Source organism: Heptranchias perlo, chromosome 16 (genome assembly GCF_035084215.1).
Source record: "Heptranchias perlo isolate sHepPer1 chromosome 16, sHepPer1.hap1, whole genome shotgun sequence".
NCBI classification, from domain to species: domain Eukaryota; kingdom Metazoa; phylum Chordata; class Chondrichthyes; order Hexanchiformes; family Hexanchidae; genus Heptranchias; species Heptranchias perlo.
Genome location: NC_090340.1, coordinates 45,922,303 through 45,943,926, shown reverse-complemented (window position 1 = coordinate 45,943,926; position 21,624 = coordinate 45,922,303). Strand labels below are relative to the sequence as shown.

General features: G+C 39.2%; 1 protein-coding gene across 2 annotated transcripts in view; it reads right to left on the bottom strand.

Annotated features, from left to right (window-relative positions):
• Positions 1-21,624, bottom strand: part of wwp2 (WW domain containing E3 ubiquitin protein ligase 2) — a 166,849-nt gene that overhangs the window by 51,134 nt on the left and 94,091 nt on the right. For both annotated transcript variants that reach the window (XM_067998078.1, XM_067998079.1), the window contains exons 9-10: positions 17,069-17,158; positions 14,884-15,058 (exon numbers count right to left, since the gene is read on the bottom strand). In XM_067998078.1, coding sequence (XP_067854179.1) covers positions 14,884-15,058; positions 17,069-17,158 — 265 coding nt within the window. The remainder of the gene's footprint in view (positions 1-14,883; positions 15,059-17,068; positions 17,159-21,624) is intronic.

The following is a 21,624-nucleotide window of genomic DNA, read 5'->3' as shown; positions in this document are numbered from 1 at the left end:
AGAAATCACAGGCTGTTCGAATGAAATCATTACTGCATGGTGTGTACGCCCAAGCTTCCTGCCTGCAGTGTGTGTTCAAGCCTTCTCAATGTGCTGTTAATGTAAGCAGTACTCTGCTATGTAAATTATAACTGAGGGGACATTCATGTTCTTTCCAGACAGACGCCCTTCCCCACTATGAATGTTTTATTCATGCTCACAAAAGCACCTTTATTCTGAATGTAAATGAATGGCAATGAGGCGGCTGCTCTGCCCCAACCAAGCTGTGCAGCTCAGTGTAAAGGAAACTGATCATGACTAATGTTTTGGTATTTACATTACTAGCACAGTGTTGTGCCAAAAGTACTTGGCATATTGTCTGGGATGAGCCATTTTGCACTGCTTTTACAAATATTCTGTAGCAAAAACATTGAAATCGTGAATTCTCCTCAATTGCTCAAGTTAATTTCAGTGTATTAGATAAGATAACATATTAAACTATGTAACTTATCACTGCCTTTACCTTGTGGCTTAAAAAAAATCAGTGGCATTGGTTTTGTAGCTCAAACATTTGAGTGCTTGCCTCTCATCCAGATCGCCAACTTGGATTTCAAGGGCTACCTTGAGGATCACTCAAGCTTGCCTGTTTCAGCTGGGGGCACTTGGTTAGTGCCTTCTCGGCAACATATGTCAGTGGAGAAAATAGGTTGAATACATCTTGGCCCACCTGAATCACATGGTCTTTTCATTCAATCATAGTTGGAGTATTCCTCTATGGAAGTGAACATAGTACAGATCCAAATGCCCTTTGGCACAGAAAGAGTACTCAATTGTGACACCAATACTGAGGGCAACAGGAACAAAAAAATCTAAAATTTATAAAGAATAATTGTTTTATCAAATTAAAAAGTAAATCCCTCACTAAAGTATATTTTCCTTCTTTCACTTACATCTCATATCTAGAATGCCACGAAAATGTCCAAAGCTAAGCAGTTGGAAATTTAAAAAGTTTTATGTATCCGGGAATTCTGTCAAATCTATTGTACTGTTGAAAGGGTCAAAATAGCAATTTCCATGAAATTTCACCTTGGGCAAGCCCTCTATAAATTCATACATGCAAACTGTAGCAATAGCTCTGACTAAACCCCGCAAATGAGGTTCAAATAACCTGACATATCTGAGGTATAAACCATCCCATTTGTAGTTCATTTTATACAATCTTGCAATCAGAACAAAAAAACTTCTGCTTCTATTTCAAGCAGAAAAATGAGTATTTGTCACATTTCTCATTATTAAGGTTTCTGAACAAATTTACATTCTAAATATACACCACCATACATCAAGAAATAGGTGATGTTAAGTGTCGGTTGAGAACATCATTGTTTGTAATCCAGGGAGAATAGATCACTAATGCAGCAAATGATTCGGAAACATAATTCAGTTGTTTTACTTTACGAGGTGGATACAGCATGAACTCTTTTTCCCAAAAAGAAAACTTTGCCTTTTGTTTCTTCTAATTACATGGTATTGTATCTGTTTGTATAATGCTGAACACCTGCATAAAATTGAAGTTTGTTACAAAAAAATGAATATAACAGGACAAAATCTTGAGAATCGAAATAAAATGGTACTGTTTACTAGATTAAAAGTTTTCATGGAAATCCCTTCACCACAGGATAAGCCGATATAAAAAGATAAGCCCCGATTTTAACCCTACTTGCCCGATGGGGACGGAGCAAGCGGGGGTTTAACATGGTGTTTGGGTACTTCCCGCTCCATTCCCAAACCATTCCCGCCCGTCGCCATTTTAACCTTCGGAGTTTTTTGTATCAGGAATGGCACTCGCCACAGACAGCTATTTAAATCAAGGTCCTATTATGTAATTAGGACACAGACGTAATTTTAACTCAAAATCACAGATGTCCTGTCCAGTCCCTGACCCACCTGGTTCTCTGAGACACACTGAATGTGTGTTTAATGGGGCACTGAGCTGCAGCTCATTGGATAATAAGATCTCTTTGCTGTCTGGTTTGCCAGGAGAGTTTCCAGCTCTAGATTGCTTCTTTCCCACTTATTGTGCCTCATCACCCTCAGTAAGCTTTGTGTGTTTATCATGGGGTTATTATTGCTAGTTTCATTTGCATGGAGGAAGAATTGGAACAGGAGGAACAACAGCAGCAGCCTAAGCAACCAGCACAATCAGGCCCTCTTAGAAGACAGCAGGTATGAGGGACTGCTCGTACGAGGCCATACTCAGCATTCAGGGTGTACAAGCCAAGTCACTTTCTTGGATCTGTCTGAGGAGCAGTGCAGGAGCAGGCTGTGTTTCTCCAGTTAGGCTGTCGCAGACCTCTTCAGCCTCCTGCAACAGAATCTGCTGCCTGCTGGACCGGGGGGAATGCTTTGCCAATGGCTCTCAAAGTCACCACAGGCGTTAACTTCTTTGCCACGTTCCTTCCAGCCTGCTACAAGGGAATCAGCCACATATCACAGACTGCAGTACACAGCTGCATTGAGCAGGTCACTGACTCGCTGTTCGCCAAGGCTGATCAGTGCATTGCCTCCCCCATTGACCTCCAAAGTCAACAGAAGAAAGCTCGGAGATTTCCAGTAGTGGCTGGCTTGCCTCACTTCCAGGGTGTCATTGACTGCACACGCGTTGCAATCAGGGCACTGGAACACCAGCCAGCAGCATTCGTTAAAAAAATAGCTACCATGTCCAGCTAGAAGCCAATCACAGGAGCATCATCATGCAGGTTTGTGCAAGGGAGATGCCACGATTCATTTATCCTGTGACCCTCAACCATCCCCCATATTCAACCCTCCCAGGAATGTGGCAGGGTAGTTTTTGGGGGACGAGGAATACAGACATGGCTAATAACACCCCTCCACAATTCCACAATGCCCAAGCAACACAATTATAATATATAATTGGGGACTACCAGGACAATTATTGAACATGTCATATGGATGCTGAAGCAGAGGTTCAGGTGTCTCAACCAGTCACTGGGCTCCTTACAATATTCCTCAGATAGAATTTTCCGCATTGTAATGGTGTGCCGCATAGTGGATAACCTCGCATTAGAGAGGGGCGTGCATTTGGAGGGCAGATGGGCTGCCCCTTTGCGCAGAGGGTGTGGAGAAAGACGCGTTGGTAATTGTCCCGGTTCATCCCAAACAGTTCGGTAACACAGGACGCTGTGCTATATGGGCTGTTCCCCAAGATGCATAGCGAGAAAGATATCACCTGCGGCTGGAAGACCATCAACTCGGTGAAGGAGGCCCTTTGGTCAGCCTGAAACCTGCTGTTCTTCCAGCTGAAGAAGCGGTCTATGACCGAGTGTTGCCGAGTGGCACACTCAAAGGTCAAGGTGTATGTGCTGCGGGACGCACAGAAGTGAGGTGCAACCTACACAAAGGCTATATGGGGAAAGGCCACCATATAAAGCCACCCCACCATGTATTGTACAGAATGTATTAGAAAATATGTACTGTGTTTTAAAAATTGTAACAATAAGATCATAGTGTATATGATCTGTACTACATTGCTTTGAACTGCAGTGCTGCATTTTGTGCCCTTCATTTGAACTGTGTGTAGACCGTGTGTATCGTTAAATGTTATGGAATAAAGTACATTTTGAAATAAAAAAAAGGAAGACCAGGGGAAGGAGAGGAAGCAGCAGAAGGAGGACCATCTCAATATCTTGCAGCAAGAGATGTGAGGGCTCAACAATCCCAGGGACCTTCTCATTCTCCTGCTCTCAAAAGTTACAGAGCCCCTCTGCATTAACAGTCCTTGTTACAGCCTTCACCATTCCCTTCATTCTGCATTAAAGAACACAGAAACCATTCAGAAAACTTCTGTATCAATGACATACTAACATTGCTGCTACTAAACCACAAAGTAGACCAAAATACCAAATGTTATACATGTGATTAATTTAATAGCAAAAATCATAATTGCTTCTATTACTTTCTCACCCAAGTGATCAACCCATAGCGCTTTTCTTAAAAGGTTTACGAACACTGCTACTCCTATAAAGTACTCCCCTAGTAGCCCCAGCAAAGCTAGTAGAAGACTGCCGTTCATCACGTTGGGACCTTTGAGATGCTTCTGTCCAGTGACTTCTGGGTGATCATGTCTGTGGGGGCCCAGCTACAGTCTGCGGCATCTCGGTTGCTGCCGGGCAGTTTGGCCCAGTTTACACGCTGGGACCATGGTGGGCATTGGTTGACGGGGTGGCGAAGCAGCAGACGTTCTAACATCCTGAGAGAGGCCAACACGTACTGCTCCCATCACGCCACTGTCACTCCTGTGGGGCTGGGCCTCATCACTTCCACTAATCTGCAGAAGAGCAGATTGCAAAAGATGAGTGACTCCTTCAAAGCCCCCAGCTATGTGCTCCACCAATCTGTCCAAGGTGGACACCTGTCTCCCCAATGTGGAGCCTAGAGCCTGCATTGTAGCAGTTTGAGCTTCCACCAAAGCTGCAAATGCTGGTAATACTGACTCGCTTTGTGAGGGCCTGGCTGCAGCATCCCTGGAGGTGACCACACTCTCCAGGGTAGACTGTAGAGTGCTGATGCCATCCGAGATTACACCACGTATGGACTCCTCCACACTTTCAGTCATAGTGCTGAAACTCCTTGCAGGCCCTCCCATGCCTCATACAGCTGCATGTGTGATGCCTGAAGTTTTCTTTTCAAGGCTGGGCCCCTGAACTCATCTCTGTCCTCCTCAGCAGAGATGGAAGAGGACCTCGCCCATTGGTGAGCTGTCTCCTGTGCTGACCCTGCCACCAGTACCTGCAGCTGCTCAGTCATGCTGGGTGTTTCTCCACATGCAGACCCCTCTGGCTCACTATCTAACCTATGCTGAGTGCCAATGACTGAACTGGTGCCTGGGAGGAATGGAGAGCGTGACGGTGCATCCACAGGAGAATTGTCCTCTCCGCCAAGGTGTTTTGCTGTGCAGGAGCCTCTTGTTGCCAAAAAGGACCTAGAGGAAAAAGAGAAAAGGGACAAGAGTTAGAATGGTAGATAGAAACTAGATGCCTGCAGGCGACAGACTTAAGAATACAGCTTGAAGTTGTGAAGTTTGCTGAGGTAAATGAAGGCATACAAATACTATGCAGACACTCTGCTCAGGTAAGTTGCAAGCCTGGTCTTCCCTGATGCTGACAGTTGCCAGGTGCTATTGAGAAAGCTGGAGAGATGGAGAGCTGTACTCACCTTTGCTGCTCTTGTGAGGTCATTGAACCTCTTTCTATATTGAACCCAGGTCCTAGGGGTGAAGCTGGTGACCTTTTTAGCCACCTCTGTCCAGGCCTGCTCATTGTGGCCTTGGGTTCGCTCTTGCGGCTTCTGGGAAACAGCTACTCCCTCCTTGCCCTCACTTCCTCCACTAGGAACTAGGAAAAAAGGGAGGTCAGCCTTTCCACTTATCTGTGCTGCTACAACCTTCTCCAGTGTGCTGCAAGCAAGAAATCAAAGCAGGGAATGGAAATTCCTTGCGTCATGTGGATGGCCTGCCCAATTCCCGACGCAACTGGGAGGGCAACCAGTCAGTCAAATGGACATGAGGCCCGGAAGTTAAAATTGCCCAGGCTGTATGGCGACTGCGCATGGGTGCTTGCCACCCACCCCGTTCTGCACAATTCATGCCCCGAGTTAAAAATGGAACTAAAGTTTATTTATGCTATAAATTGGCAAACATTGAGGAAACTAATGGTCAAAAATTTCATTTGTATTTTACAGATATTTGTCAGATTTTTAAAAAATTTCCAACAAGAGCAACATCACAATTTAATGTGCAGTAAAACACTGAACAGATTTCAACTTAAAATTTCTGGGCATTCCACCATCACCCTCTCCCCTTTCCTGAAAACGCTCTTACAATGAATTGGGTGGGAAGGAGGAGAGTTAAAAATTAATACAAAATTGATATAATTTTTCTAAGGGAAAAAATTCCTAAACTTTTTATCCAGTATCTTTAACAAAATTTAAGATTAATGAGGTAGCATTTAAACTCTGGGTCCAAAAGCACAAGATAAGACTTTTCCATTTCCTTTTGCATGTATCATAAATAGAAATAAGTCCCATGAGTCCTGTACTTACTTGTGTTTACTAATACTTAGCATTAATTTTCTGCAAAATACCATTTTGGGGAAGAAAATGTGTTGGAAAGGAAGTTAGTTACTTAGAAACTTACTCTTCAAAGAACAATTTCCAAATAGATTACCACAATATGTTAGCTCTTAAAACTACCTGTCTTTTACTCCAAAACTGTAAATTCTAGGACTATTTTCTTTGGTGTTTTCATGTTACAATGATTTTTTGGTTTTTGAACCATCAGCTTCACTCCCTCTAGATCCTAAAAACATTGTTACCGAGATGTTTTTTCTATGGTGTAGCCACTGAGAGACAAAAATTGTGGAAATGGGTGACCTGTTCTATTAGAAACCAGGCCAAGAAAGTGAAACAATGTTATATTAGTAGCAATGACTACTAAGGAGCACAAGTAGATTTCCAGTTTCAGTACTCTGCTTTTAACATTCAATTTATCAGGTTCTGAAGATATCATGTTAGTGCAATGAGAGGAAAGTTAAGAAATAGCATCTGGAAAGTGCCAAGGTAACAGTTTACTAATAGGTGCAATAAACCCAGTAATACCATCTACTAATGTTAATCTTAACTAAATGTAGACAGTGCCAAATGAAAAATTGAATTTTTTTCTTAAACCCAAAGTGCTGCAGTTGTTTTACCTAACAGTTCTATGGTCATTATTCTTAAATTTTGGGCAGACCAACATGGCAACAATAAGTTTAATGTTTTCTGTCAGTGTGACCACGAACCATCATCATCCTTAGAAAACCATCTCACTGTCATCCTCTTTTGAATCAATGCCTGGGCAATTTTAAATAGAAATATATGAGTATTTACGGCTGCCTTGTGTAGCTGCATTAACATGCTGTGCCACAGAGCAGTAGGATAAAAAATGTATTCCTAGAGTTCTCCACACACAACCTCACAACCTGTGTATGGCTATGTGAGGAAGACATCAACATTTATCCCTAGCATCAGGGGACTGAGTTAATAGGAGAGATTAGAAAAACTCACTCTTCAGCCTTAAAAGGAGGCAAATGAGATGACACCTTATAGAATTATATATGGTGCCAAGTGGAATAGAAAAGGTTAACCCCGAGCCCTATTTCAAAATAAACCATGACTGCAGGGTAAGGGGGTATAGGCACACAGGTTTAAAAAAAAAACAAATTTCAGGACTGATGTTGGCAAGGCATAACACAAAAAGCATTTAATACCTGGAATGATCAGAATTCTAGGTAAGGTAGTGGAGGCAAAAATTCTGGAATCATTCAAGAGGCAGTTAGACAAAGAGAGAAACAGCAAATAACGGAAATATGAAAGCCTACACCTGGAAATGTTGTCCTACTCTTTCTCATTACAGATGCTGATACACTGGCAGTTAGATGTACAATGGCACTGTAGGTTTTTATGGAAGGATAGACTAGCTGGGGCAAATGACTTTCCTCATATGTGCTCATCTTGAAGTGTTTTTCCAGAGAGAAGAACGTAAAATTGTAGGGCAAGTCAACCTGTGCCCTTTCCGGGACACTCTTGGGACAACAGGGAGTAAAAGCGTGTCCCCTCAGAAATGCTAAGAATTAATGGGAGTACAAGTTACTACCAGAAGGGGTGAAGGGATCATCAAGAGCTGGCACAGATATAATGGACTCAAAGTCCTTCTTCTGCATGGTAAACTTCAATGATTCTATAGTAGTAAATAGCAAAGCACAATATAAGAGTTGTAACAGAAATCTTTGATTCAACACTTCCAAACTTCTGCTTGAAGTTTTTTTGTAACTGGTAGTTCGAAAATAAGAAAGTGAAAGGGATTTAAAAGAGAAACAAAATAAAATCACCTGAACCAAAGAAAAATGTGTATAATCCAGCACTGTTTGACACATGCTACAACTGTGCAGAAATAAATAAGTAATTTATGAGTAAAATGTAATCATGCAGTGCAGCCTGATACAAGATAATTCATTAACTCATAACTGAGAACTTTTTACAGTAATTTCAATTTCACCTTTACAACACAAAGGCCAGGTTTTTCTGCGTCTATGCTAACCAACCTGTGATTTTCCACCCATTAAAATGAATGGGTAGAAAATTATAATCTGTTATGCGCAGGAACAGAAAGTCCCAGCCAGATCTTTATTTTCTTATGCTACCTTGTTCATAAGCAAATCAGAACATGGCCCAGTAAAATCATGCTCATAGTGGCAACACCCATTACACCAAACCACCTTTCCTCAACAGCCTACACTTTTTAACAAGTCTCAATATCTCTTTTGTTCACTAATGCAGTCTGGACAACCATTGCATTCCACAGTCTACTATTTCACCCACAAAAATTTGTTTTACAATAAAGGTTTTGTAACAACCAAAAAACTAAATGAAAACCTGAATATTGTTCTCTTTCTTAAATATTACCAAAAATTAAACATAGTGGAATCCTATTGCATATAATAAGTCACGCTGGATAAAAAAAAGATTTTATGAAACCAGACTTGACAGCTTGAAAAAACGGCCTGTTAAAAGGAAATGAGACGTATTGACAGTTCAGACTGCAATTTGAACTAAAACCTTCAAAATGGGAGTACACCATCGTACTGCTGATACCAAAGCACCTACATTTAGACTTTCTATCACATAAAATCTGCAAAACTTAATTATAAAGGTGAAATACAGAAACAAAGAACAATAGATCAAAGCATTCTCTAGGGAAAAAATTGAAAATTGTAATCTTGTCCTTTTTTATTTTGGATCAAAATAGATGTGTTCATTTTTTTTATTACAAATTGCATTTTGTTGCAACACAATTCATTTTTTCTGAAGCTCCAGGAGGGATGTCATACAGGATATATGAGGAAAATTGATAGCAGAGCTGTAACAAAAAAAATTGATGGCACAGGCTATTTATGAATACAGACTGCAATGATTAACTACAGGTTTACCTTATGCTACTTTTAACAGGAAAGTTGATGAAAGAATTTATTTGAATCTTTCTGAAAAGATGGAAGTATATAGTGTGCAGAAATTTTGACGTAGTGTCTATTTGACATATTTACATAAAGTTAATACTGACTCCATAATAACAATTTACAAAATGAACATTAAATTTAAAACATCAGCGTAACACAAAATCAAAACTAAACAAAATATAGATTTAGTGAGTTGCCTAATACAAGCCTCTCACCTAACAAGTGGAATTGTGAGCCACCCAGTTATTGTCTCACTCCCCCCATCAAATCAGATACAGTCTCTCTGAAGGTGTTCCTCACCAAGTCTTACTTCAGCATAACCATCCACCCATATCCAGTCCTGATCTAAAGCACCATCTGCTACTAACTTCTCACTTTATCATGAATACTCAGAAATAGCTACCACTATCGCAATTCAGCGTCAACTACTAGAGAACACCGTAGCTGTGTAGGCAAACGCTGCGGACAATTTGAACACATTGAACAATTTGATCAAACTGACTGTCCCGTTTGCTGGCATAACAACAGCAGTAACTGCACTTGAAAAGTAACTCATTGACTCTGAAATGCTTTTGGGCATCTGATAGAAGTGAAAGATGCTATAAAAATGCAATTCTGTCAATTTTTTTAACCATGTTACTTGAATACCAGAAAGGCCAAAGAAAATCGAGACAAAAATCAGTCAATTTATAATTATGTCCACCAAAGAAATTAATAAGTTTTTAAAAATTGCATCAGCGACAATAGCAAAGACAATGTGCAATGGATCAAATAGATATTAAAGGAAATAAACTATTGGGAAACCAAACAAAATAGAATAAAACAGGGTTCTTCATCTCGTGATAAAGACAGAAACCAAATGTCAATTAGGGGGAAGGAAACACACAGGAAATTTGGTTAAGATGACCACAAAAGACAATGAAACTAAATGGAACAAATCTATAATTTTTTTAAAATTAAAAACAAGAGGAAAGACATGTCAATATAAAGACATTTTTTTCTTAAGAGGGGCACAGCAGCCTTGCTTCTCTTCACTAGCCTTACTGAGGGTTGGCAGGTTAAATGTGTTGTGGACTTTGGAAGTCCTTCTAATAATAAAAATTTGAATTCCAAGTGTGGATGCTTCCGTTGGCTGACTATCCTTATCTGAAATGTAGTACTATGTGATAGCTTAATTCCCTCCACTCTCAATACTCATATGATAGGCCTCACCCAAAAGACTAGATTTTTTTTTACACTGTTGTCTTATTTACACCAAGAACTGTTCATATAAAGTTTTTAAAAAGAAAAGGGAATAAAAGGTATCATACTGAAATGCATATAAGCCACAAGATTTCTGACCATGAAAAATGACAATTTGTGCCAAATTAGAGACACTTTTATGTTGTAAGCCCACATCCACTAGGAACTGAAAAGAGACTTGGCAGATTAATTTCACATAGGACCATTATGGGCAGCAAATAGAGAAAACCTTCACTGCATCAGTCTAGGCTGGATTTGGACCCACATCCAAAAGGTGAACGTCCAATCAACCAACCCTCAATACCTTCAGTGGACTGGCATGGCTGCCTCCCAGGATGGCTCCAGCAAATCTTTTGATTATAATAACAAAGAATCTAGCGGACAAATGGTGATAGCCGATCAGCAGCACAATAACAGGACATAGTGTGTGATAGGTTCCAGCAGGTGCTCCCTAAATCCGTAACAAAAGTAAACTGTAACAAAGCAATACTTTGCTGCCGAGAGAGTTTGATTTTCCCAAACCTCCTGAACAGTGCAAAGTTTCAGTAATCAGGTAAAATAACAGGGGAGTAGTTAAGAAAAGTAGATTAATAACTCTAGGTATTTTCTTGAAGAGCAGCACAGGCAAAAGCAGATTTAAAGTAAGAGCACTTGAGATGGTGAAAGGGGTGCAGTGGAGAGGAATGAAGGTGGAAGAAAGCACCTCTGTGAATTAGATGGCAAAGGGAGTAAAAAGTAAAAAAACAGTAAAAATTAAAAGGGGGCACCAGCAGACGTAAAATTAAAATGGAATACGTGGGATAAAAAAAATACAAATGGGGGCAACGAGAAAGTACAAGAAAGAACAGCTGATAAAATGTTTAACTAAGATGAAGATCAAGAAATGTCTTTGCTATGGGGTGTTCATAAATTAGAATGCCAGATACAACAGAGGATGAAGAGATGTGAATGCAGTTTATTAATCAGAAAGATTAAAGAAAGAATTATCGCCTAAGAGAGTAAGGTATAAGAACTTACGAGGGCAGACAGAAGTGAGGAAATGTTTGAAGGTGGGTGGATTCAGTAAGTGAGTCATTTCAGGTACGTAATATAGTCAGGCTAGCATCAGACCTCAAGAGCAAACCTCAGGAATTGGAGCTAGAGACTAGTATAGTCAGGAACACCATTGTCATGACAGAGGGACAAGTGCTGAAAGAAACCAAGGATATAGGGATAGTGCATGGATTAAGGCTATTAAAAGAATCAAGAAAGATAGGGAAACCTTGTACAATGCCTGACACCTGTTCACTAATATCTTGTGGGTGCCCGAGAGATATTAGCAAACAGATATCAGGCACTGTCCAACAATGCAGAGGTAGTAAGTCCCAGAAGAAAAGGTCTTTAGAAAACCAGAGAGGACAGCCTGGATAAAAATGCAGTTTGCAGGTCACAAAGAGACTGTAGTCATAGAAAAGTGGATAGTCATAAGGACAATACTGTCAGAAGCTACCTACCTGGAACTATAGCACTACATATTGAGGAAAAGTTAGAAAGGTAGAGAGGGACCTAGTAGTAGTAGTCCATATATGGGTAAAATTAAGTAGGGAGAAATAATAAAAGGGCCTTAGAAAAAATCCAAATATATATGGATTGGCACAAAAATCATAGATAGGGAATATAAAATGATGTTCTCTGGTATACTTCCAATATTTAGGAAAGGAGAGGAGCTCAAAAAAATAAATAAGGAGGTAAATGAGTGGCTAGGAGCATGGCAGAGCACAACAATGCCATCTTTATAGATAACTGGGAATCCTTCCATAATAAAGAGGACTGGTGCAGGAGAGATGGGCTACACTAAAACAAGGATGGGAAGGAAGGGGGGGAAGGAAAGAAGGAGGGGGGGAAGGAAAGAAGGAAGGAAGGATGGAAGGAGGGAGGGAAGGAGGGAGAGAGGGAGGGAAAGAGGGAACTTGCATTAAATATCCTCATGACGTTTCAAAGTGCTTTGCAGCCAATAAAATGAAGTGTAGTCCCTACTGTTTTGTAGAAAAACATGGCATCCAATTTGCGCAAAGCAAAGTCCACAAACAGCAATGAGATGACCAGATAATTGGATTTAGTCTTGTTGCTGAGAGATGTTGCCCAGGACACTGGATTCAGGGTAAACACTGGGAATGGTTAAGAAACTAGCTAAAGGGATATAAGCAACAAGTACTCATTAAAAGAGTAATATCAGATTTGGGGAAGTACTGAGTGGACTGCATCAGGACCAGTGCTGAAACCACTACTGTTTCTAATTTACATAATTGCCCGGATTCAGAAAGTCTATGCAGCGGTCAAATTTGCAGATGGTGCCAAACTAGAAGGGGCAGTAGAATCGAGAGAGGCAGCTCAGAAATTACAGAATGAGTTGAACCCAATGTATAACAAAGACAGATTAAATTTAATACAGGCAAATGTAATGTGCTTCACGTAGGAAGCAAAAACAGACAACACATATTCTCCATGAATGGTGTTGAAATAGCTACAGTGAAGCTGAAAGAACCGTAGGAGAGTTAGTAGACACGAACCTAAACATGTCCAGAACAGCAATTAACAAATGCAATATAATGTTGAAGTACGTAGCTAAAACAGTAGCATATAAGTCAGAGTCAGTATTGATCAGATTTGGTCAGAATGCACTTCAAATTCTGTGCTCAGATGTGGTCACCAAAAAACAAGAGACAGACATTCAAGTGCTGGAGGCAGTTCAGAGAAGAGCCAAAAGGCTGATCCCTAATGTCAAGGGTGTTAGATATGAGGAAAGATTGGAGAAATTTGGGAAGGAGGAATCGGAGAGGTGTTCTTATAGGGAAATATAAGATTGTTAAAGATATCGAAAAGGTTAACCCAGAGTATTACTTTAAATTAAACTAGAGAGTAGAATTAGGGGACGTAGGTTCAAACAAGTAAAAAGTAATTTTAGGACTGGTATCAGGAAATTCTTCTTCACACACACAGTATCCAACGTGTGGAATAAACTTCCAGATGGAACAGTGGGACCAAAAACCCTGGAATTACTTCAGAAACAATTGGATGTTACAATGGGGAATGTTAGGATCTCTCTGGATATGGATGAATTAAGATGTGTTGAATGGGCTTCCTTCTCTGTTATTATCTTATGAAAGGCCAGTCTCTAACCCACTGCACCGTCCACTTCCCATCAAGGCGATAATCTGGAGAAGCTGGAAATGTTTATAAAGACAGAGGTGGAGTTGGGTAAATACTATAATCTCCCTGAGATTGTTTTTAAGTGTATGCTTGATAGACTGTGTATATAAGATTGTACCTGTGAACAAAGATTTTGAACTGCCAAGTTTGGGGCCTCGCTTGACAAGTGTTACCTGTAGCTGGTGCAAAGGTGACTTCTAAAACTTGAAACATGAAACTTTTTTCAAAAAAAGGAAAAGTACATTAATTCTGTTAAAAAGACTACTTTCGTGACTTCTGTTTTCAAGGTATGGACAATAGTCCACTTTAAAAAGGATAGACCTTTTTAAAAGAGCAATGATAAGATTTGCCAACATCCCCTTCGAGAAATGTTTGAGCAAGCAATAAATCATATAAAACATCAAAATAGAACACAATGTAGTTCAATGCAATGTCACTATCTGTTAAACAAATTTACCCACAACTCTGCAGTGTTCCTCATTTTGGCTGTTAGCAGCACACAGGGAATGAAGGCAAGGTTCTTCCTCCAAGGGAAACACTGCAATGTTTATTGACACCACTGTGTCAGCGAATGAGCTGGAGGCGGGACGGGGCGGGACTTACGACAGGACTCACAGCAGTCTATTTTACAGCATACAAAATCTATTTACTCAACAAACAGCAAAGCAAACAAAGTGTATTCACTCAGCAAACAGAGTCTATTTAAAAAGAGTCTCTACGAACTATAACAAACAGAGCTCATGACCATAACCACAGCAACATCTCTGGATAATAGCCGGGTGATTTAACCAGCAAAATGCAGTGAGTGGAGGATAGTTACATACAAATTATGCGTGTAAAATCAATCCCAGTCACTTAAAGCAGTGCGATCTCCAGGCGTGATTGACAGGAGAATTACCCAATCATCTCCACTCTGGCCAGGAATAGAGGTGTCGAAATATTGGAGGATGGTATGCCTCAGGCTGGTCTCAGTCACCTTCTTAATGTGACAAAATGGCATTAGCAAAGGTCTGGGAGCAGGTAATCTGCTTGACTTCTCAGCTTCTGAATGATATGGGGTGGGAGATCTAGAGGGCTGAATAAATTATACCAAAGTCTTTATGTGTGTATATATCACAGTACATATTGTTATGAAGTATCTTTTGATTCATGTAGTGTTAGTATTTGGTTAAAATAAAATTTTAAATTTTGAATGAACTGATTTTTTAGTTTGCTCAGAGATGGGCAATGAAGAAATAGTCCAGCAGTTCTGTACACCTTTTTATTCTATTTCAATATTAGAAATCTTGATGCTCATTTCTATAGAGGCCAAAAACTAAAAATAATGTGCTTGCTTTCAAAGCAATATGTAAAAAGCATGAGAACATGAAAAAAACCATTTAAATTAAATACCAGCTTATCTTACTTGGTATAAAAACCTTTGGTTGAACTGTTGCATAGCTCCCTGCAGTTGGTTCCTTTGGGACTGCCACTGCTCGAAGTTTCGAACAGACTCGGCTGTTGGACGTTGCCATGTTGTTGTCCTAGTGTTGTGGTCCACGTAGTAAAACCTGCCGCGTTGATCTACTCGTTTCTCCCAACTTTAAAAAAAGTATTCAAGAATTGCTGTGAGGTTGCAGATCTAAATGCCTACTTATAATACAGTACTGCAATATTTCACATAATCGGCAGCAGGAATTTGGACCCTTTTCCCAACATAAAATGGAATATATTAAATGTTTAATTTTTTTAAATTGAGAAACTGCAGCAAAATGCCAAACAGAATTTCACGAAAGAAAAGACAACGCAAATCAGATATCAGTGATTAGATGACTTCAAGCTTGGTTTTTAAAAGTCTGAGGATGGTAATTGGAAAAAAAAGACCGAGAGAGGTAAAGAATACCATAGTTTTGAGGATCGGGAAAAGTTCAGAATAGCAATGATCATGGTAGCATTAATAAGAGAAAGACAAGGAAGATTGCAATGGGTATTGGTTGGTGCCTTGTGTTGAAAAAGATCGCCTTTTAAATTTTCTTGTAGCCTGCCCAGGAGTACGAGAGGTGCCAGAAAAGCTTTGATATGGCAGCAGTATTGAAGTCTTGGACGGATTTGAGATAAAAGAGTTGGAAGGAAAGTAAGCATTTGGTACGGGAAAAAAAATAATCTTGGAGGCAGCTTTAGCAATGGATAGCAAGTTCCATTTGATATAAAAAAAGACAGCATATCAATAGATGGAGAACTAAAGATGGAGCACCAAAGAGACGGTAGCTGCTAGTTAGACTTTGCTAGAGACACGAATTACATGTCAATAGTACATATTTAATAACTTACAGCATTTTAAACCTAATAAGACTATTGTAATTAAACAAAAAGGTTTCTTCTTTGTGCTGCTGCCTTATCAGAATATCAAGATCTGTTGGTATCAGCAGCTTGAGATACCTCTGAAATTGCTTAATGTCAAAAAGGCATTTGTACAAAGGAATATTTCGCAAAATAATTTTAAAGCAAATTAAATATGTACACCTCAATTCTTCAATTTAACCAAGATGTAAATTTATTTTAAAACCATTGCAATGCACAACTCTATGATCAATGGTCAAGTCTATGATCACTTCTTGTTGTATCCTTTTAATCAATGGCCTTTAGTAGAAAATTATAGCATACAGTGAAAGCTCAATTACCCACACACCCATTATCCACAATCTCAATTATCTATGAGAATCTTTGCAGGTAAATGGAGCCCAGCTGGATTTAGGGCCACCCATGTTTCTTTTTTGTTCCACTCCGCTGGCAAGGGCAGCTGTTGTTGCAACAGCTAATCTGCCAGTTTAAAGGTCTCCCAAGCAATCTTCTCAAACTCTGGCTGCTGAACATAGCACAGAACTGAAACACCCAGCCACAAGTACTCCTGATGCCAAGCACAACATGGGATAGAAAACCCGCTCACCCTTAAACGTAGAAAAGTGCTAAAAGGACAGTAGAGTAACAAGTTGGTGTTACGTCCAACATGTGCTCCGCTTAACAGCACACGCTAGCATTTAAACAGGAAAACTATTGAGTTTAAAAGTCAGCAGCTCTTCAGAACTGACTGCGGCAGAGATTACTAACGGTATCATTGGAAATGAGCAGAAGCTGGCTTTAACAGTCACCACTGCAGTTGGGGGCAGTGGGGTGGGGGATGCGCAGAACGGGACTACTTTTGGCCTCCTCTCCATGGTCTGTAGCAGGTCCGGCAGGTGGAGTGATGAATGGGGAGCATTAAGCCAAATCAACCATTTGAGTGCCAGCTGATTTTTCCAGTGAACAGAGGGATATGTGGCTGGGAGAGGACAGAGGCAGTCTGGAAGAAGCAGCATATTCAAATTTCAAAGCAGCAACCAACTATGTAGCTGGGGTTGGAGGGGGGGTCCTCAATTTTCTACCAATTTTGATTATCCTCGGGGGGAATTTCTATCCATCGTGGTGAGCAATCAAGATACCACTGTAATTAATAGAATGGTTTTGATGGAGTATTTCTGAAATAATTCAATTCCTTAAATGCACTCTTCCTTTTCCTCCCAAAAATGTATATTTTGAATTAAACTCTTTTTGGCTAGTTGATCTGTACTTACCCTGGGGGCAGAGGTCTCTCCCACGTGGTAGTTTTGGTGTTGTGATCCACATAGTATACTCTTCCATTTGGAAGCACTCGCTGTTCCCATCTGAAAGAAAAGCCTCAAGTCAAAATAATATTGCAATATTAAATGGCTTTTGATATTTCGGATAAAAAATGTACACCATGTATTAATGCTAAAATATGGCTATTCTACTCGATGAAATAATGAGTTCCAGCCCACAACACCAAGCATCAGGTGCTCTGGGATGATTCAAGGTACTGTATATATTTCAGTAAAGTACTCACATTTCAATACATGCATTTTTTAATCTTTCCTAATTTGCAAGATTTCTGATATTTTTTCTAAGTAATCATTTTCCATATTGCTGTCCCAAATCACATTTAGCTTGCATTATTACTAGGTCTGAAGCAAAATTACCACTCGTGGTCCTAAACAACCTCTCACTTGTTTAACAAGAACCTAGTATTAGATTTCACTGCTGAATACACAGAAACAAAAAAGCACTGGCATTAAATGGATTTTTTTATAAACGATCTGTCAAATCTGAATCAACTGCACATCCCTCTTTTTTAAAAAAACAAGTCTGTTTGAAGTATTTCAAAATATGTAGACTCCCCCGATGAATGGTTAGCTTCTTCCAGTGTCAGCAGCTTGTTGACTGGCACATTGTTAATTTGTAACTAATTTAAAGAAAAATATCATTCACAGTTTAATATACAAAGATGCTCTGATATAAGTCACATTTTTGATATAATGTATAACCTAGGTGTTAGATAAAGCTGGTCTTGAAAGGACATAAGGTGTAGCATATAAATTACTTCTAGTTGAATTTATTAAAAGAAAAAAATCTCTCATTAGCAAGCTGTTCTGAAGAGCAGTTTGAATATTACCCAACAAGTGATAGTTGTCCTACATTTAACACTGATGTAAATTCTGCCAGTTTTTTGCTGAAAATTTGCTTAGAAATTGACAGAAAATAGTGCCATATTATGGAGTGTTCAAGTTAAAGATGGTCTTCCTTTTGTATTTAGACTAAGGAAGAAATTCCAAACACAGTCTGAAGAACCAGAAGGAAATTTGAACACAAAATTAGCTAAACATCAGCGTGTAGTGTGCTTTTTTAGTTTCATGTGGTATATACAACTGATATTTTTATTAATGAGAAATAAAATCAGAGATAACTTAAAAGTTAAGCTCAACAATACAAATAAACTAAAAACATTCTAATAATGTTCTGAGAAAAATTAAGTGTGCACCTGGCCATAGAAGGGTTTCTTGGTAAAGAATTCAGCAACTATTCATGTCACTTGCCGAGTTAAGAACTAAAGTAGCATTTCTCCATCAAAAAGTACAAAATAAAATTCTTTAGTTTTGTTTATTCCAAAATCATAAATTAAGAAATATTTTTTGTCTACATGCATTTTACTTAATATTAATCACATCTTGGCAGCAGTCAAATGAATGACAATGTTGTAGATATTGAATGGTAAAAAGACAAAGGCCAAATCTACTCTCATTTAGAGAGTGTGTGCTTCTCTCTTACTTATATCCCTTCATTTTCTCCTATCCTGGTTTTCCTAACACACCACCACCTAAAGCTAATCCAAAATCAGTGCACAGAAGAATGTTCAGTAAGCATTCCTAAATGAACTTTGCTGATCAGAAAATGTATCCCCAGATACCTATACCGCTAAATTAGGGGGAGGATGTAACTCCCTCCAAACTGCTCCATCGACATAGCAAACACATCTACTGTACTAGATTGAAATTTCAATTTCCTAAACTCTCTCTCTCTTTAAAAATAATTTAGGGGCTTTGCTTCAATAATGGTTTATAGCAGATAATTCTAATCACCTTTTATGTAACATTTTTTTTCAAACATCCCCTTCTTGAGTTCGCACCAACCTGTTACCACCTCACTGACCAATGGAAACAGTCCATCACGATATATCTTATCATAACCCTTCATAATCCTATCACTAAATATGCTGGATAAGTTCCCTAACCTGTTTTTGAAGTATCAATAGAATAAACCACATGTTGATTCACACTGAGATGGCCTTCACTTTCATGTGAATATGTGGATTTACCGCTCATTTGAGGTCGGAATGTATTCCAGACTAAAAATCCTTCTTTGAAAACCTTTTGCTTGAGGACCAATTTTCTAACACTAATAGTTTGTAAAAGGAACCAAGCATGGAACTGAAAACTCCCTTGTCTGAGCTCATAAATGGACTACTGTACATCATTCCAAATTACATGTTTACCAAACATTACTTACTTATGTTTATTTTTGCTGAACTTTTATAAACTTTATTCTATAAAGTTAAAGCTATACAAATTAATAATTTTTCATGAGATAGTTCTGAAGTTGAACTCAATTGTTTTCAAAAGCTTATTTGGTTTAATGTCCCAATTTTCTCAACATATCTTTATGGTGAAAATGAGCCACCATTACTGACTGTGAAGGGCTTTGTGAAAGTTCTGAAACTAAGGTTGTGCTAAACAAAACTTTGGTATTGATAAAGTAGTAGTTTCTGGCTAAAAGTCACGAGTATAAATAATCCACCCACAAATGAACACCATCATGGTACGAGTGCCTCATGCATATATGGTCTGAAATCCCTTACTGAGCTACATTTTAATTTGGTAACAACCATTCTTGAAAACATCCTTTTGCTTAATTACAAAGGCAGCACATAAAGTAACTACTGAAATCCTTAGGGCAAACAGCTCGTCTTAACCTGTCAATGGAATATGTCATTAAGTTATTATCTGACATTGCTGATAGGAGTCCAAAAGGTTGGTTTAGGTCACACGCAAATAGCTGATTTGCCATAGGCTGATCAAGGGATTTGGTTCCAAATGCTGATATCACACGATGGGATGTTTTAAAGCTTCATGTACTTCTGAAAATTTAGATATAAGCAACCTCCAAGGACAAAAAGGAATAAATCTCACTCAGAAGATCCAGGTTCACATCCTAGGCTTTTCTACTATTTGAACTCTAACTTACAATATTTGATTTTGCTCGTCATGAACCAAGCTAATACATAAAGTCGCGATCATAAAGCAATCAAATGTTTGGGTGGGAGGGGAGGGAGAGTGATGAATCTATCTATCCATCCCTACTGTCTAACATTAGTTCAGTGGATACATAGCAGCATTAGTAAAAAAAAATCTAGACAATTCCATGAACCAAACTGGCTAGTCATCTCAAGTGCAGGCAGCCAGCCTGGAAGTGGAAAGACAGCAAAAAAAGGGAATAGAAATGGATATGATTACTGCAGAAAGAAAAAGAGGTTTAGATAAATCCTGCTCGACTCTAAGGGGACTTTTATTTCAAGCTCGAAGTATACATGGGAAAATCTATTTTTCCAGTAATCAAAACAGTACCATTTGTAATTACTTCACCACAATTTCAAATTCTCCTCATTGAACTCTCCAGATATTGAAGTAAGCCATATGCTGTTTAGATGCCATATCATGGAATCAATAAAACTGTCCAAATAATTCATTCAGGACATATAAGTTGTAATGTCATTATAATATCGTTGTTCTTCCCATTCATGTCAATGCAGTTTTAAGGAACCATGACTTATCTTTAGTTATTACTACAAAAACTCCTTTTAGCAAAAGTAGTGCACAAGAGATCTTTAAGGCAATGCCATGACTGCTCTTCCTAAATGATAATATTAATTTTAACTCCCTGCCGTATGAATACAGTAATTCTAAGTTCAGTATTCTAGGCAAAGGCATCAAAAACTCATTTCAACTCCTTAATCAGGAAGCATCCAAGCTTTTTAATCTTTGTGGGCCCCTTTGGTGCATTAAGTGAAAGCTAGATAAGTACATGAGGGAAAAAAGAATAGAAGGATATGTTGATAGGGTGAGATGAAGTAACAACTGACACCAAACCAAAGGAGGAGACCCTAGGACAGGTGATCAAAAGCTTGGTCAAGGAGATAGCCTTTAAGAAGCGCCTTAAAGGAGGAGAAAAGTGGGAAGGCGGAGAGGTTTAGGGAGGAAATTCCAGTGCTTAGGGACCTAGTCGGCTGAAGGTACGGCCGCCAATGGTGGAGCAAAGGAAGAGGGCGGTACAGAGTTGGAAAAATACAGAGCTCTTGGAGGATTGTTGGGCTGAGAAGGTTACAGAGATAGGGAGGGGGCGAGGCCATGGAGGGATTTGAACATGAGAATAAGAATTTAAAAATCGAGGCGTTGGTGGACCGGCCGCCTTTGTAGTTCAGTGAGCACAGGGGTGATGGGTGAATGGAACTTGGTGCAAGTTAGCAGAGTTTTAGATGAGCTTAAGTTTATGGATGCAATTACATGGATCCATTATTGTAAATCTATATAATTTCAGGCTTAAAAATCCAAGGTAGAAAAACAGGATGTTTCATGAGTTTTTAAATATACAAGACGAAGGTAGAAAGGAAGTTCATCAAGTCAAGTCATCTTCACAAACATTCAGCAAGTCATACATAAATGTATGCACACATATACAAATCCACACCATTGAGACAGTCAGTAAATTAAGTCAAACACAG